We start from the raw sequence: 16652 nt of genomic DNA, 5'->3' as shown, positions 1-16652 counted from the left end.
ACGGGCACAAAGGTCGCGAGAGACGCGCTCGCACTTCGACGATGGCCCGCGCGCGGCGGGCGCTCTCCTGGCCTGCGGAAGCCCTCCATGCCGTTCGGCTCCGCAGTCAACACGCGAACCGCGCGTCACAGGGGGCAAACACACTACACGCACGTCGCGCGCACAGCACCGACCACGCGATGCGCGCACGAGGCGGCACAGCCGGGGACGCGGCACAGATGTCGGGTTGGGAACGCCACTCGCGGAGCACAACACTGAAGCAAATCCACTCGTCGCACGATGCAAGCCCGCAGGGAACACACAGGGTTGCGCGTTGGGACGCGCAAATCGTGCGCGGCTGCAGGTGACGTCGCCGACGATGGTGAGCCACGCGGCTCGTGCAGCACACGCCGGGGCGATGTGCAGGCACGACCGCACGGGAGAAGAGCTAGGCGCGACTGGCGAGGCGAGGTCGTCGGAGCGAGACGCAACACAACCTCTCTCTTCGACAGTCAGGGCGAACTCCTCGCCGCGCGCCGCCGAACGCTGTATGTGCGAGTGAAAGGGCGCGAGGGACGCGCGCTTTCACGGGGAGTGAACGCACGGCGGAGAACAAACGCGCGTTCTGCGCCGTGCTCCCTTAAGGGCTGCAGAAGTAGGCGTCTCTTTCCTCCTTTACAATCACCATATATGTAGAGCAAACGCGCCTTCTTCCGATGCGCGAGAGGCCGTGGGGGAGGGGGGGAGGGGGAGGGAAGGGAGGCGACGTTTAGCTGCGGCACCAAGTGCCTATTTATATCAGAGGCTCCGGCAACAGTCACCAACGCCGCACGCATTTTGAGCGAACGCGGGCAAAACGCCGACGGCGTCGACAACAGTTCTGCGTGTTGCCGGTGCTGCTGCATGTCCAAGTTTATACAGCTGATAAAGCTAATATCATTACTCCGTATAGCTCTCTACAAATTTGCTATCGCAATTGATGCTTCACCTTTCAGGTGAAACTGCGACAACTTTTTTTCTTTCCTTTTTGCTTGCGAAAGCCAAGTCGACGGTGGCGCACCTAGAAAGTCCACGTTGAAGCTTTCAGGCCGGGCGTGCGCCGCCGCCGCCGCCGGCGACTGCGGCTGCGCAGAGGACTTTCAGCTCTGAGGCGGAAAAAAGAAAATATAAAGAAGTGAAAAGCGCCTCTATTATCGTCCAATCGGAGATACAGGAGAGAGAGAAGCTGCGTTTATCAAAGGATGGCGGTACTTTTCTTATATAGGTATTTTATCATGCTGCGGTAGCGGCCAGGCCACGCCACGAGCCGGTACCAGCTTTTCAGCATCCTATGCGCCGTAGTACTGCTCCCGTCTGCTGGGTCGGCCCTCCTGTTGCCAACCCGTGGCGCACGCACGACAATCGGCCTATATTCTTTGCAGGTAGATATCCCGGACACGTCGCAACGTTCTGCCGCCATGTGCAAATGATCGGCAATGATCTATAGGCGCCTCGTTACCCGGTCGAGTCCAATGCTCGCTACACACCATCTGACCCACCGCCAACTCGTACTCCGACTGATCTTCCTCGCTTCGACCATCGCCGCTCGCTATCCCCGCGTCGCCGGTCACTTTCACCGATGCGTCGGCGGCCCGTATCTAACGACGAGTGAAACTAGACGACGCAGTTTCCGAGGCAGGACCTGCGCCAGTTTCGAAATGCCCAAGTCCTCGTTCCTTACCTGTTAACGTTATTGACGTGTTCGTCGCAGGCTTCAATGCCACAAGTGCTTCAGGATTGGACATGTAAAGGGCGCCTGTGCAAAATCTACAGTGTGCCCTCGGTGCGCGGAGTCGCACACTGCAGACGTCTGCCGCGCAACCAATATTAGATGTGGCAACTGTAACGGTTCTCATGATGCTACATCTAAAACTGCCCACGGATAAAAAAAATTACTATCCTGAAACAGATGGTTAGGGACAGCTCATCTCACAGCGAAGCTTCTGAAAAAATCTGGCGTCGACGTCGTCCTCGACGGAAACGTACAACGCGAGGTGCAGTTCATGCACAGATTGTGCCAACGAGGTCAGCTTCAAGTACAAGCAGACCCGAGATCACAAGGAGGCATCCAACGGAAAATCCTTCCCTTGTAAAAGACTGCCCAGCGCTCCCGAGCACTCAGCCTTCCAAGGAGCCTACACGTTTGATGCCTCCATCGAAGCAAACTTCAGTTGATGTTCTGCCAACAGTAGACCGCCAAATCATTCTGATGTTGCGGTCCATAATTGATGTCATCAGAGTAATGCTGACCAGCATGGAAACTCCATCCGCTCGAAGGGGACTACAAGTGCTGGACTCGCTGAGCCCAGTCCTAGCAACCCTCGAGTGAACCATGGCTGACAACCACCAGTCATTTCGTAAGGAGGTCAGAGAAGCATAGATTATTCAGTGGAACGCCAAAGGTCTAAGATCTCGCATTGCTATTTTCGCCAGTTTGTACATGCTAACCGATTTCCAATCATCGTTATCTGCGCACCAAATTTAACACACCCTATCAGACCATCCGGCTACCAGTCAATTACATCCTCAAATAACAACGGAAAAAGCAAGGTAGTCGTCTTTATTCGCCGTGAGCTTACGTCATCCAGCCTGTGCAACCTAATGACGACAAGCAGTATGTCTGCTTAACCGTCAAAAATAGAAAGCTCACCTTTACACTTGTTGGCGCGTACCTATCTCCATCAAGCCTGTTTGACACCAAAAGACTAGAAGACACAATAAAAGCGCCTCCTGGTCCTTGCATTATCACCGGGGACTTTAACGCCCATCACACCATTTGGGGCAGTTCAAAAGTCAACGCAACCGGACGAAGACTCGCTTCATTTTTCTCCAATCATGACCTCTTGCTGCTGAATGACGCTAGTCCTACGTTCCTATGGGGCACAGTGTACAGCAGCTGCCTGGACTTGACCTTTGTATCACGCCGCTTTGCCAAGCGTGTTAAGTGGTTTTTGGACATAGAGACACATAGCAGCGATCACATCCCCACGGCATGTCTAATACTCACCCGCCAAACACACTACGAATAATTGATTGGACTGTGTTTAGAAACCACCTGGAGGACGCTTGTCAGAAAGGTCTCTTATCTGAACTGCAGGAAACTATTAAAGAAGTGGCGCAGACCGATATGTGCACGCTCATGTGCTCATCGAAGTACTCGCAATTCGACCTGGAGATGGAGCGACTTCGTGCTATTCATCATCGCGCCGAACGAAGATACCGACGCACGAAGTCCATTCGCGACCTAAGGACAGCCCGGCGCACTCAAAAGAAGATGCAACGCCGCATAGATAAACTAGAATCCCTGCGATGGACAAAGTATTGTGAGTCCCTTGACCCCCGCAAGCCACTGTCTCAAATATGGAGAACTGCGAGAGGCCTACGGTCTGTTCCGGAACAACGCTTTCCATTCAAGGCACTAGCACTTTTCCAAAGCCGACAAGACCTCGACGTAGCGGAAGATTTCTGTGCCATGATTACAGGCCAGGCAGCGGGATCAAGTTCCCCTTACCTTTGATTAAGTTCCGGACACACGGGACTCACGCATGGATCTGCCGTTCACCACTCAAGTACTCGACGCGGCACTTGCCCTATGTAATCGTTCGTCGTCACCTCGACCAGATGGCATTTGTTACCGTACCTTGTGCCAATTCGGTGAACTAGCGCGAAGTGCCCTGCTGAACATCTTCAGTGAGTCCTGGGAGAATGGAAACTTTACTCAAGAATGGAAGATCAGCCGCCTGGTACCACTCCTCAAACCTGGCAAGTCTCTTCTAGAGATTACTTCCTACCGCCCAATCGCGCTGGCTAGTTGCATTGGGAAGGTGATGAAACGAATGATCCTCGCCAGACTTGAATGGTACCCGGAACGCTATGAAGTTTCCCCTGACGCAATGGCTGGCTTTCGACGTCTTGACAACGTCATCGATTTGGTTACTTACGTTCAACATCAAAAGACGTGTAAGCGATTATGTGTCGCCATGTTCCTCGATATCAAAGGAGCATATGACAATGTTCTTCATGAGGCTGTACTAGAGGCTCTGGAAATGGTTGGCCTCGGCGGTCGGCTTTGTCGTTGGACACGCAGTTATTTACATACGCGGTCTCTATTTGTAAATACTGAAGATGGCCCAACTTCTCAACACTATACACACCGTGGAGTACCACAGGGTGGTGTGTTGAGCCCAACACTCTTAAGCCTTGTGATGATTGCTCTCGTAGAATGCCTACCAAATACGGTAAAGTTGTCAATATATGCGGATGGAATATGCGTCTGGGCATCTGGCGTGACGCGTCCTCAAGTACTTGCAAGGCTCCAAAAATCGGCGGCGTTGATAACGACATACTTTAGGGAACAAGGCCTCAAGATTTCCCCAGAAAAATGCACATTGGTCGCATTTAGCCGGAAACGAATAACACCATACACCATATCCATCGATGGACAAAATACCTCTTACATCAGAACGCACAGGTTCTTGGGGGTAATCATCGATCGTGACCTCTGTTGTAGTCCCCATGTCACCTACCTAAAGAAGCGCCTGACAGCCATCTCTCTTCAAGATTCGCGGAGGAAAATCCTGGGGTACTTCAGTACACGCGATGATGCAACTCTACAGGACGCTGTTTCTCGGGTATCCGAGGTACAGCTTGGCAGCGCTGACCAATACCTGTAGAACTAACATCCGTACAATCGAAAGTGCTCAGGCAAAGGCACTTAGGGTCTGTCTAGGGTTGCCACGATGTGCATCAACATCAGAAACCATTGCAATTGCACATGACTACCCTGCCAAGATTCACATTATTATGGAAGCGGTCAGAGCACACGTCAGGCACCTTGCTCGTACCCCTTCCCACTATCTAGCCTCACTGTCAGAAGACCGACCACGTGCCTCTTTTTGTCAGACGATACTGCCTTATCGTATATATCTTCCATCAGGTTACACAGCTGCATTCTGCATGTGTGTGAATTCTCGCGTGCTGTTAAAGATCGAAAACATTCGCAGGAACCTCGTCGCCGTTACCAGTATAGACCAAGGCGTATTTTTCACCACGTACTTCAAAGAAAGCGTAAGCGACAGGCGATGCTTACATGCAAAATGATGCAATCCATCGGTGGCCCCCGGCAACTTGTCAAAACGTGTTGAAATACACATTCACAGACATCTGTTAAAGATGACAATTTCGGGATTCTAACCACCACGAGGCATCTTCAAGGGCGTGAAACACACAGATAAAAGCCCCAAGGAAACATCGTACGCTCAGAATCGCTGTAAACGTGATTATTGTCGGAATGTTTGGCGCATACGGACAGCCGAAATGCAACACAGTAGTAGTGTAAAACTTTATGTTCTGAATGCACACTGCTGTCTTTTCAGCAGCTGTCTTTTCAACAATGTGCCATGGCTGTGCTTACATGCACTTAGAAAAAAATTACATGTCATGACTCAGGAGCTTGGATGAATATATCCTGCAGGCAAAAATTCGGAGGACGCTTAAACTTCGCCTTTGTGAGTAGAATGCGATAGCATTCAAAGATCACCTGACTGCTTCTCACGCTTCCCGGCAACTACAGATTATGTAACCGTGAAACGCTGGCGGCGAACGCTATGCACAAAGGCGAGCTTTCTGTTAGAAACGCGCGGCCTCTTGAGTGGGCCGATCTTTTGCTAGTGTTTCGCACTTTTATTATTTCAGTCAGAGAAGATTTAACATAAAAGGCATGCGCTGTCGGTGTTTTGTTTCGTGACGTTTGTTTGTGGGCTGTCATTCTCAAAATTCCGAGGAATAACTTTGTAATGAATGTAACACAAGGTGTGAGCAACTATGGTGATAGAAGGACTTTAGTGCCGTATATAATATGTACGACAATTTTCGCTCAGGACACGCGAACGTCGACTACGGCGTCGACGCCGACACCGGATTCTCTGCGCCGCAGGGTCAGGGCCTGTGCGCGAGAGCACGGCTGCACTCGCTGCAATGACTGCAGGGAGACGTGAGCGCTGCGGATCCCGCGCGCAACTGTGTGGTCACGTGGGTCGCGCTTATATCTTTCCGATAAGTTGTGCTATGTTAGTTAAGACGGTAGAAGAAAGGCTTGACACCGGTTACACGAGATGCATTCTTCGCGGGTGGTTGCAAGTGAAACAGAAGACGGAGCGCGTTCCTTGAAAATTAACATAATGCCTTACCGGCGGCCGCTTGAGTGTGCGCGCTACTTTCTGAAGTCATTCCTTCACGTTCCTCCTTCCAGAAGCGCTTGGATGTAAAGTGTATGGAAGCATCAAATAGTCAGCAGTCGAGATAAGCAAGATACGTTTGGAGTACTAGTGGAAAGAAAACGCTGGAAATACATTGACACGACCGGATCCTTTACAGGCTCACGTAGCGATACAAAGTAAAGAAGTTTTGAGGAAGAGAAAAACATATTAAGAAGATGTATACAAAGTGGTAGAGTAAAAAGTATGTATAGCATACCTGATCAACTCGAGCAGGCTAGGTGACTATTCGCCACCGCCCCGTTTCAGAAAAAAAATGCCAAATAATCATCATCATCATCAGCAGCAGCAGCAGCAGTCGTCTATTGTGATCGTGAACATGTCTAAAATGCAGCAATGATCTTGGCAAACATTATTATGCATTGCGAGTTTTGAATAATGTGAGCTGCAGGTCAAGGAACAAACATTCAATGAGCTGAATTCTGATCTTATTCTGGCTATTTCCGAGCTTGTTCGCACTTGCTAATGTTTTTTTCTCTTGTAAGCGGTAATCTCTTTATTTTAATGAAGGTCTCTATTTTGCGTTTCTTCATCCGCACTTCGGTAGCCATTACAGCTTCGACGCGATGAGCGCTCGTCTAGCCTCTCTACGGTTTTAATCAGCTTAAGCTGTGCTATTTTTGTCGGCAAAAGGCGTCGCGGCCAAACTATTAAATAAATTCATTATCTTCGGACCATTTTCAACACCGGGAAGCTCTCTTTCTGCAACAAAGTTCCTTTCAACATTCTTGTTATTGTACCCAAGCTCGCTACTTCGTCTTTTCCTTATTTTGGCTGCCGCACATGCAGTGAAGTTTGTTGAAAAGCACTCCGTACCGAACTCAAGTATTCTTTTCATAAATATGCATTTCAACCCCCATTGGAACTAAATGAACTCTAATATCGCGTGTCTTGAGTAAGAAGGATCCAATAGTATGCAAATATTCATGGGCCCCTTTAGAAGACTGCGAATGCAAATAAGTCGTAGAGTAGACTTTGGCGTTGCTAGAAATATTTCCATACGTTGGCATGTCAGCGCTAATGTTAGGACACTTTTATATTGTCTGCGCCGCCTTTTCTGGATGTGGTGCAGTCGGATCACTTCCTTCTTCTTTATGTTTGCGGATTGAGTATATTCCTAAGAACATCCTTTCTATCTCTCTTTATTATGGACAGACTCCCATAGACTTCAACAATAATCAAACTGTATTTCTAGAATTATTAAATTGGAGTATTTACTCGCTAACTTCATTCGACTAAGTAGGCGCCGTGTGCTCATGAGCAAACTATATATGTTGGATATGAAGCTTCCATTCAACTTTGACTATAACAAGAATTTGAGTTAAAGCAACAGACTTGTTTACGGTTGGCAGTGGGGATCTTCAGATGGGGTTCACACGGGATCTCTGCCTTCTTGAAGCCCTGTATACTTTGGTGGAGTGGCCCACGAGTTCTTTAGACGCAAACATTTTCTTGACATAAAAGAGGCAAAAACTGTTCAAAATGTGCTAGATAGTAGTATTGTGATTTGGTAGTTCACGAAATGGTAATTCAAATGGAACGATTGCTCAAAAAAAAAAAACTATCCGGAGATACAGAATATTTGAATTTTATACCACCATACAAATAAAAGTTCTTGTTACATGCCGGAGTCGTTATCACTTCGTTACTTTTAATACTTACATGTGTTTGACCAAGGAAAAGTGCCGGGTATTTTCGCTATTGAATAACTTAATCAAATAGTCTAAGAAGGAGTGAACCGACCCAGGACGGAAACTACAACGTATGACTCCCGCATTTCAAGTTTTCGGCAATTTGTTATGCCAGAGCGCACACGCGAGCAACAGTGGTATTCCGCAATTCACGTGCGGAGCACATTTCATCAATTTCTTCTTTTTCTGTTCTCAGCAGTAGTGTTAAAACAGCGACTTGATTTGTGTCAAAACACCATGCGATTGAAGCTCGTTCGTCTTTCGCCAAAAGCTCCAAATGCCAGTAGTCAAGAAAATCACTTTTTTTATTTTTCATGTATATACACAAATCACATTTTGTTCTTTTCTGTATTTCCTGCGCGAGGAAGGATGTATTGCCCAGAGAAGCGTGACTCCGCAAATTACAGATCACTCAAGGAAACGGCAACGCAGAGCTGCGACGAGTGAGCGGCAAGACAATCGATCCTATGCGCAGCGCATTCCGTTGGTTCTTTCAGCCGTGGTATCCGTGGCCATGACCGTGGCCATGTCCATAGCCGTAACCAAGACCCCGTCCGTAGCCGCCGTATCCACCGTATCCTCCGTAGCCACCGTATCCTCCGTATCCACCGTGTCCTCCGTATCCACCGTAGCCGCCATACGATGACGGGTGCTGAATGTGGGTGGAGTAAGAGAACGCTCGGCCAGCAGGGTAGCCGCCGTAGCCACCGCCGTATCCACCGTAGCCTCCACCGTATCCACCGTAGCCTCCACCGTATCCTCCATAGCCGCCTCCGTAGCCGCCTCCGTGTCCACCGTAGCCGCCTCCGTACCCTCCGTAGCCGCCGTAACCTCCGTAACCACCACCGAGGAAGCCAGCCGACGCTACGGCCGCCATAACGGCGAGGGAGACCAACGTGATCTGATTGAAAAAAAAAAGGGAAGTGTAAGTCAGCATGGTAACTGAACGACTGTACCTGAAGAGCACACACAAGATACAAGAAAACAAGTTCTTCGTGAAATTTGAAATTCGACGAATAATACATAGGTTTCAACGCTGTTTCTCACTCATATACGACACTTCGGACCGCATAAAAGTGTGAGAGCTTCTAGAAGACAAATCCAACATTTCTCGGCAGAGGACCTCTGTACTGACCAAGAGTAGCCGACGCATGATGCAGTACAAATTACTCTCATTATTCTTAAACAGTTTGGCTTGTTTTTATGAGAAACCCTTTATAAGTATGGGTTTCCTTTGTAGCTTCGGGCTACAATGCGGGTGGATGACAATTTTTCCCTTTCATGTACTTCACTCCGCATTACGTGCTTCCGCAGAATTGATCTCCCAGTGCATATAAATGTTCGCTTGGTTTAGTTTCATTTTTCTTGACTGCCTATACTCTATAGCCTCAGTAAGACGTTTGATTCACTTCGTATAAATTCGGCAAGCTTTAGCATCTTTACAGCAATAGCCTCACTGATTGTGCCTTATGCCTTTTCATGGTTTAGTTTAACTATTGCGATGAGCGACAGGAAATATCCCCACAAAGTAAAATAAAAAACTAGAACCTTCTCCCGAAGCTTACAGCTGTATAAAGGCGCGAATATGTGTTAGTACAGAATAGTGTACTCCATTGGTCAAGCCTGAAAAAAGTTGAGGCAACATCAACGTCACACTTATTAAAACAAAGGTCGCATTATATATATATATATATATATATATATATATATATATATGATTGCATTTGGTGTGGTAGCAATTTTACATATTCAGCGATACTCGATAGCCGCTGACATCTTCATGCCTCAATAATTTTGGAATGATTTCTTGAGAGGCTCGGCGTTCTGTCCAAGCGAAACCTGCCATACGCGAGCAACAAGGAACGCTTCTTTGCAAATATTGTTCTTGATTCTTTGAAGTACTTAAAGCTATGGTAGGTTACCACTGGTATAATTTGAAAAAGAAACTGAAAAACAAAGCGTACCAGTGATGTCATGGGTAGGCCGTAGGCTCATGTTCACGGATCTTTGATGCTCACTTATGAGAGTGGCAGAAGTGCTTACCGCATCAGAGAGGTCTCCATAACAGGGTAAAAATGCCGTCCATATCCCGAGCTATCACATAGAAAGAACGGAAGTTTCACTATTTGCCTGAGCTGACTCACTTAATCCTCCCTCTGCAGTTATCTGTTAGCTATCTCACTCTCCGTCTGATCGGCCTTAAAAACCCTCACGTGTCACTGTACTTCGATGCTAAACATTCCCTGGGTGGCGCCTAAGGTGGTTTGTTACAACTTCCAACGCACTCAAACTGAGGACCGGTGGGAATTCTGTGGCCCGTGATGTGCCTTTCACGAGCTTGAAAACGCACCCCTCCATTTTGATGTCATCAATCACCGAGAATACAAACTGTGCCATTTCACTGTCAGCGGATCCCCGACTCACCATCGACTTCATCTTTCCGGCGCTGTGCTGAGAGCGGTTCGCTGCAGGGCTCGGGGACGAAAGCACGGTTCGCAATGCACGCCATGTTGGTGTGGTGCGCGCTTTTAAGGCGCGCCCCGGACCGTCCGGGGCCTCTTCGTGCGTGGCAGTGTGTGCAAAGAAAGTACGAAAAAAAGAGGTCACAACGGAACTCGTGCGAGCCACAAGTAGGTGGTCGGAGTGAAAGGTAAGGGAGTAGAGGAAAAGGGGGTTGCTCGTCGCGGAAACAATGGCACGCCGCAACAGGGCGCCGATCGCCTCGCGCTGACCACACCTACGCTTCTGTTTGTGCCTTGCTGTTTCTTGTATTCTCTCTCGTTCCCAGGGGTGGTATTGACGGTCGGCGCAAGCCCTCGGCGGCCTTCGAACGACAAAAATTGGTGCGCACGGGAGAGTGAGTCTTTGCGGTGGTCCTCGTATGCAGCTGCCGATTCAGCGTCCAGGTCGAGCAACCATCTCGTCTCTCTCTCCTGCCAGTGTGGTTCTCTCCGTTCTTCCATCTGAAGATTATGCAGATTTCTTGTCTCCATTGCAAGAAGCCTAATTCGACAGAGAATTGCGGTTCCGGGGTGAGCTCGCACTCCGTGCCTCCTCAGAGAAAGCCAAATTTACAGAACGTCATGTTATCGCAATGTTGTGCTTTATGCATGATCTACTTTTGAAGACGCAAGCAATGCTCTCACGCTTTAAGTGTCATTTTCTTCTTTCATGAGCCTAAGCAGAAATTATCTGATGACAATGCTTCGTACGTGCGAGTAAAGTACGCTTTTTTGGAACATCAATCTAGTATTACTCTTTACAAGCCAATATTGGTTAAATAAGTGAATTCTCCATTAACTAACGGAAAGGGCATGCCAGCTCATCACTTTAGCAAGTGCCCGCCACCCCAAACCAAAGTAGGATCATTGTGTTGTACAGTGAATACAAACATGTAATGCATGGAATACAAACTTAAGTGGCTAGCACAGGAACACAGACCCTTCCTGAATGTGCCTGGGGTAAGATCCTAAGCAAAATATTTGTATCTAGTAAAATTGGCCCCACTATAATTAAGTGCGGTGTTTCTCAAATTCGAGTACACACCGGTTGCTAGAGTTATCTGCAGCAGTGGCAGAGAAGGCACCAAGTCCTAGATTGTACCATTATGTTTTTTTTTTTTCGACCTAGCACGCAGATGGCATGCTTCGGTACACTATGTTTCGCTAATAATTATTTATTTAGAGACTCTGTGAGAAACGGACGAAGGAAATGAAGGAGTGTCGTTAATTTCACAATATTTTAAGAATCATGTCAATTCATTTTACGACAGTGATTTTTATGCACATGCGCAGCTGAAAGCACACAAGTCGTTGTATGTAAAATAGGAATTGCATTTCACACAGACGCCGCTGCTCCAACTACGCTTCCCCGGCCGCTCTCCTGGTACCTAAAGCTTCTGGGGCAAAACATGAAACGTTTTTTGACTTTCTAAATGATAGCAGCGCTGGGGAGCAAATCGGAGACTGATAATATGACTTGGGCCTAGTTTAGAATAATATCTACAAAAGAAGCCCTGAAAAACTACTATACAGTCACATTCACAGGTACTTTTGTTAGAGGAAGTTATTGTCATTGGGTGTCACCTTCGCTCTCGCCTCTTTCGCAACCTTTCCTGACAGCCGCATGGCCAATCAAACTCCGCTTTACTACAATCGCTGACGTGAATTCAAACGCTAGGATGCTTGGCTATGAACCTAGAGTACTTGTTGTGTAATTATTGCAGATCCTCGTCCGCGACAACCCTAAAGTTTCTCATTTTTGTTTATTCTAAGCGCGTTCGCTTGGCGATAACGTTCCTTTCCCAAATGACACAATGAGGAGAAGCTGCCTTTTGCTTGACCTTTCAGATTGAAAGCTCGCTGATTTGCTAGGTAACCGAGGTATCTAGAAAAGCAGGCTATTTTTTTTATTATTTCAGCCTGGTAGTGTATGCTAGCGGTCACGTATGGGTCGTTGCGAACTTCTTCGCGTGCCAGCAAACATATGTGTCTCAGTATGCCGCCTCGGTGACACAGCATGAGAACCGCGTAGGTGCGTCATTGTATTCAAGCTCAGCCATACTCCTCGCCGGTAATTGCCGTGTCCATCCAGCTTCGGAAGCGAGGCGGTGGGGCTGTGCAAACCGGTGTTCGACGCTGGCGTGTTCGCCAACGAAAGGCGCCGACTGCTTGCGGGGCGTTCGCGCCGTCTTTCCCGTGTGGCTATCTAAGGGGTGCGCGGAAGTATGGATTGCCATTGTGTGAGGGCGGTTTCTCTAATGACGCCCTTTGTCCACAGACCAAGGCCAACTCAGCGCGCGCCGTTTTTCGAGGGCGGCCTAACAGATTCGGCCATTGTGGGCTCTGCCGTGAGCCTCGGCGCTGGTCTTGAAGCCAGTTACGTTTCTCTGCTTTGTTTGTTTGTTCCTTTGGTGAGTTTTGTTCGATGGTCGGTGTCAGCTTAGCCCGGTCGGGCACTTGTTTTGTTCCATTGTTGAATTTCGTTCCGTGGTTCGCCTCAGCTTAACCCTGCCGTGGTGCAGTCACATCTAGTGCAATCACAGCCTTAGGAAGAGAGCACACAAAACGTTTAACGATGGATATATACACAGCAGTGGTGAGCTAGTCATACTGGAGAACGGACGCTGTTTTGAGACATAGGGGACATGTCCGGCGCATACTGTGCACACGCTCTAGAAGTTAAGATTTTATTGATTCCCTAAGTTCTACGGAAGGCGAGAAAATGTAAAGCATTTAGCACCGATTCATCACTGCGAAACGCTACAGCAACACGCTTACTTTTCTAATCTTTACTTGTCTAAAGAAATCATTCAAAGCAGGACCAGGTACAAGTATACATTATGCCGTATTGGGGGCGATCTCCACCACTGGAAAAGCTGGCGCCACCGTCGGCGTGACGTGGTATGAGGAATCACGTGGACCTAGCGGCCGCGTTGTCTACTTCGGAAGCGCCGAAGCGAGCTGAAAATGGAAGTGTCGTCCCGCCTGCGCTAAGGTTCCGATTAAGTGGGGATGTTTTCCCGCCTCGGGTGTCTGCCTGACCACACTTGAAAGCACTATAATCGATAGTGGCTGCCTTTGAAGGCGACTGACATGGTAGGTTATTGCTCGGTACCGCAGTGCCGGACGCGTACGCAACGGAGCACGGTGTCAGCCTTCACACGCAGGCCAATAAGCTGCGTGTAACTTGGATTGTGAAACTTAGAACCGGCAAGCAGCCATCGGCTACAACTCTGGTGTGTAGCAAGCACTTCCGCGAGGAAGATTTCTGCTACGGCGTTGGGGCATGCGATGTTCGATGAGTAGCAGAAAGCGCGCACTGAGAAGCTCGTCCGCGCACTGCCCGGTGAATGTCATGAAGATTTGGTCTATGAAATTGCTGATGTTGAACCAGAATGAAAAGGGAATGGTACGAAGCACATTCAAAAAAGGCATGGCTCATGTATGTGTTAGCACCAAACAATGAATGTATTGGATTAACAAAAAGAAACAGCGGGAAATTCCTCGCTGAGAAGACCGATAAACATACAGTGCGACGCAACTTGAGAAATAACGATATTGAAACATCCAAGTATTTAGAAGAAAAGAGAGAAGATATTATTGAATCGTCGCGATGGCACATCACGAGTCGCCGTATAGCGTCGAAGTCCTTAGTTATAACGAAATTATTTTTGAACAGCTCTGATAGCGTACGCGCAACAATGGTTGCTTGTATACTGTCACATGCTCATATGCTGTGGCCTAAAGCTCACGGCATGGTGCGAAAACGCGCTAGCCGCAAAAGCGAAACACCGTGCCCGGACATGCATGCAGACGCACAGTCGGTGGCTGCAAACCCATGCGATCGCTGCATTGAGGCTTCATTTTGTAATGGTCCATTTGGTTATACGGACAGCGCACTAGAAGAGCATATTTCATATAGTCTGCTTTCAGCGATTTCCTATACCTTTCACGCAAGAAGCTGGTTCGGGGGACTCCATCGCGTCAACCGCGCGCAATGGGCGTTCACCGTATTTTGTAAAGAGATAGCGCCTGTAAACTATTCTGTGCATTCTGTTTGCCCAAGATTATTATTTTTGCAGTAACAAACTTCCCTCGTTTGGTAAGTACTTACAGAAATGTCCAGGAGGGCTCCCGCGTGGTGTTTTTATTGAGCGCCGACAGCAAAACCTATGAGGAGCGCGCCGCGTATAATCCCTCATACTACGCAAGCGAGGCGCCTCCGACAGATGGCGACTCCGTCAGTCGTCGCCCCCAGCAATATCCCCGCTTCATTCGCCCTTGTTAGTTGCAATCAGTTCCCCTTCCTCTTCACAGAAAAAAATATCCTAATCATAGCTGATGTATCACTAAAATATTTATCAGTGCGGAACATTATGCTTGCGAGGTAAGTACTCTGAAGAGCTATGCATGGCTTGAGATCACTGCTCAGCACAACGTATATGGATGTGTGAGTACTAAAGAGATACTAAAGGAAAATATTCAGTTGGGCTATCTTGAAAGATTAGGTTTATAAAATAACTAATTGATCACTCGTAGCGATAACAGAGCTTTTGTAAGCGAGGAAATGACGAAAATGAGAATTCGGAGTGGTGTGAGGTCAGCACAGTCTGATTCACAGAGAGCAGCACAGAGGGAAGTCAAGTGATAAATACGTCAACTCGTTCATTTTGGCGCGGGTGGTTCAAATTGGGGAGCAGAAGCTGGGCCATCGGCGGCAACTTTTTACCAAACTTACCACAAAGGTGTTATTATGGCATACAGAAAACTGTTATAGACTTCTGAACGAATGATCTACTGATCTAGCTCGACTTAATATTTTCTTTATTGTTCCTTCAAGCATGGCCAAGAGCAAACGCTGCCATTGCATTGGCATATTGAAGAGCCCAAGGTTATTCCCGAAAGTGTTTATTGATTTCTTGTTTTCCCGTAGCACTGGCGCATGCTTGTGATTAACCGGTCGAGTAGGCGCAATCGTCATATAATTTTGAATGTTGTACAGGCTCACCCACCAGCGTCAGATCGGCCAGCAACCTCGACGCGAAAGGTTCCTTGATAGCAACATATGGATTAAGGCAATGGAGCAGATGAACATGGATACCTTTCGAGTTCTACGCTCCTTGACACTTTCGAACTTTCTTATTCCAGCTTTCAACACCTGCCTTCTAATCACATTTCGCATCAATCTCACATATATACGTTTGCTTCAACAATCATCATCAATCATTTAACTGTGGGGAGAAGCCGGCGACATATTGTACTTGTTGTCAACATTTCTAATACATATTTAATCAAGCAATCAATCTATCAGTCAATCAATAAGTCAATCAACTGAGATGTTGTCAGGTCGCAAGCGTATCAGTATCTTCCTTTCACTGAACAACAAAGTGATTAGAGCTGTTCTACGTATTACGTTAACTATATCAAGGGTAATTATACTAACACACACACAGACACACAAACACGCACGCACGCACACCGCGTGACGTCATGCGGAGTGCGTCACTACTAAGCCCTTACTACGCATACATTTTCTCGCTACCGTACCTAACCAGTCACTCTAACCAGTCAATGGAGCAGCAGATGTATGAATTTATTCAACAAAACGTGTCTGGCCAGCGCCCTTGATGAGTCTGCTCAAATGTCGGTGCATGAGGTTAATATTGCCGTACGAACTGGCGCTTGCAAAGCAGGAAAATATTGGTCCGCCACTCTTTACCTTGAGTACCTGAATATTTATGAAATGACGTGAATATTTACGAGTATACTAAATTGGCCTCTACTTAACCTTTAATTCTACGAGCCCTTGGGCGCAGTTAAATGACAAGAGTCTGGAGCCTCTGCCGTCAGTGCGAGTGATGGCGTGGGAATCCAAGGCTTCCAAGCATCACTTTTGTTGGTGAGTTTTGTAAACGACGTATTGTTTGTTTGTATAAGGATGTGGTCCTCGGTAAAAGGACACTTACGCCATATTTCACGCATTACTGTGGACTTAGTTAGTTGTCACTGCGTCCGCAAGTGTACCAAGAATAATTTTCCTCTTTTTTGCCTGCTTGGCAGATGCTTCGGATGAGAGTGCAGATCGTGTAATGCGGCTGTTTCCAGCACATGAATATGTAATTTGGTAGGAGCATCATAGTCTAGTCAGGCACGCTAATAAGTGCCAG

General features: G+C 47.7%; 1 protein-coding gene across 2 annotated transcripts in view; it reads right to left on the bottom strand.

Annotated features, from left to right (window-relative positions):
* Window positions 1-8278: 8278 nt before the first annotated feature.
* LOC119457059 (neuropeptide-like protein 31) overlaps window positions 8279-16652 on the bottom strand; it is a 43538-nt gene continuing 35164 nt past the window's right edge. The window contains exons 1-2 of one of the 2 annotated variants that reach the window (XM_037718886.2): window positions 10409-10530; window positions 8283-8885 (exon numbers count right to left, since the gene is read on the bottom strand). In XM_037718886.2, coding sequence (XP_037574814.1) covers window positions 8478-8885; window positions 10409-10420 — 420 coding nt within the window. In that variant the 5' untranslated portion in view covers window positions 10421-10530 and the 3' untranslated portion in view covers window positions 8283-8477. Of the gene's footprint in view, window positions 8886-10408; window positions 10531-16652 lie in introns of those variants that run through there. The other variant, XM_049669848.1, reaches the window with a different exon arrangement.

This window comes from Dermacentor silvarum, chromosome 6 (assembly GCF_013339745.2).
Source record: "Dermacentor silvarum isolate Dsil-2018 chromosome 6, BIME_Dsil_1.4, whole genome shotgun sequence".
Lineage (NCBI taxonomy): Eukaryota > Metazoa > Arthropoda > Arachnida > Ixodida > Ixodidae > Dermacentor > Dermacentor silvarum.
The sequence above is the reverse complement of the archived record's forward strand: the minus strand, read 5'-3'. Positions and strand labels throughout refer to the sequence as shown.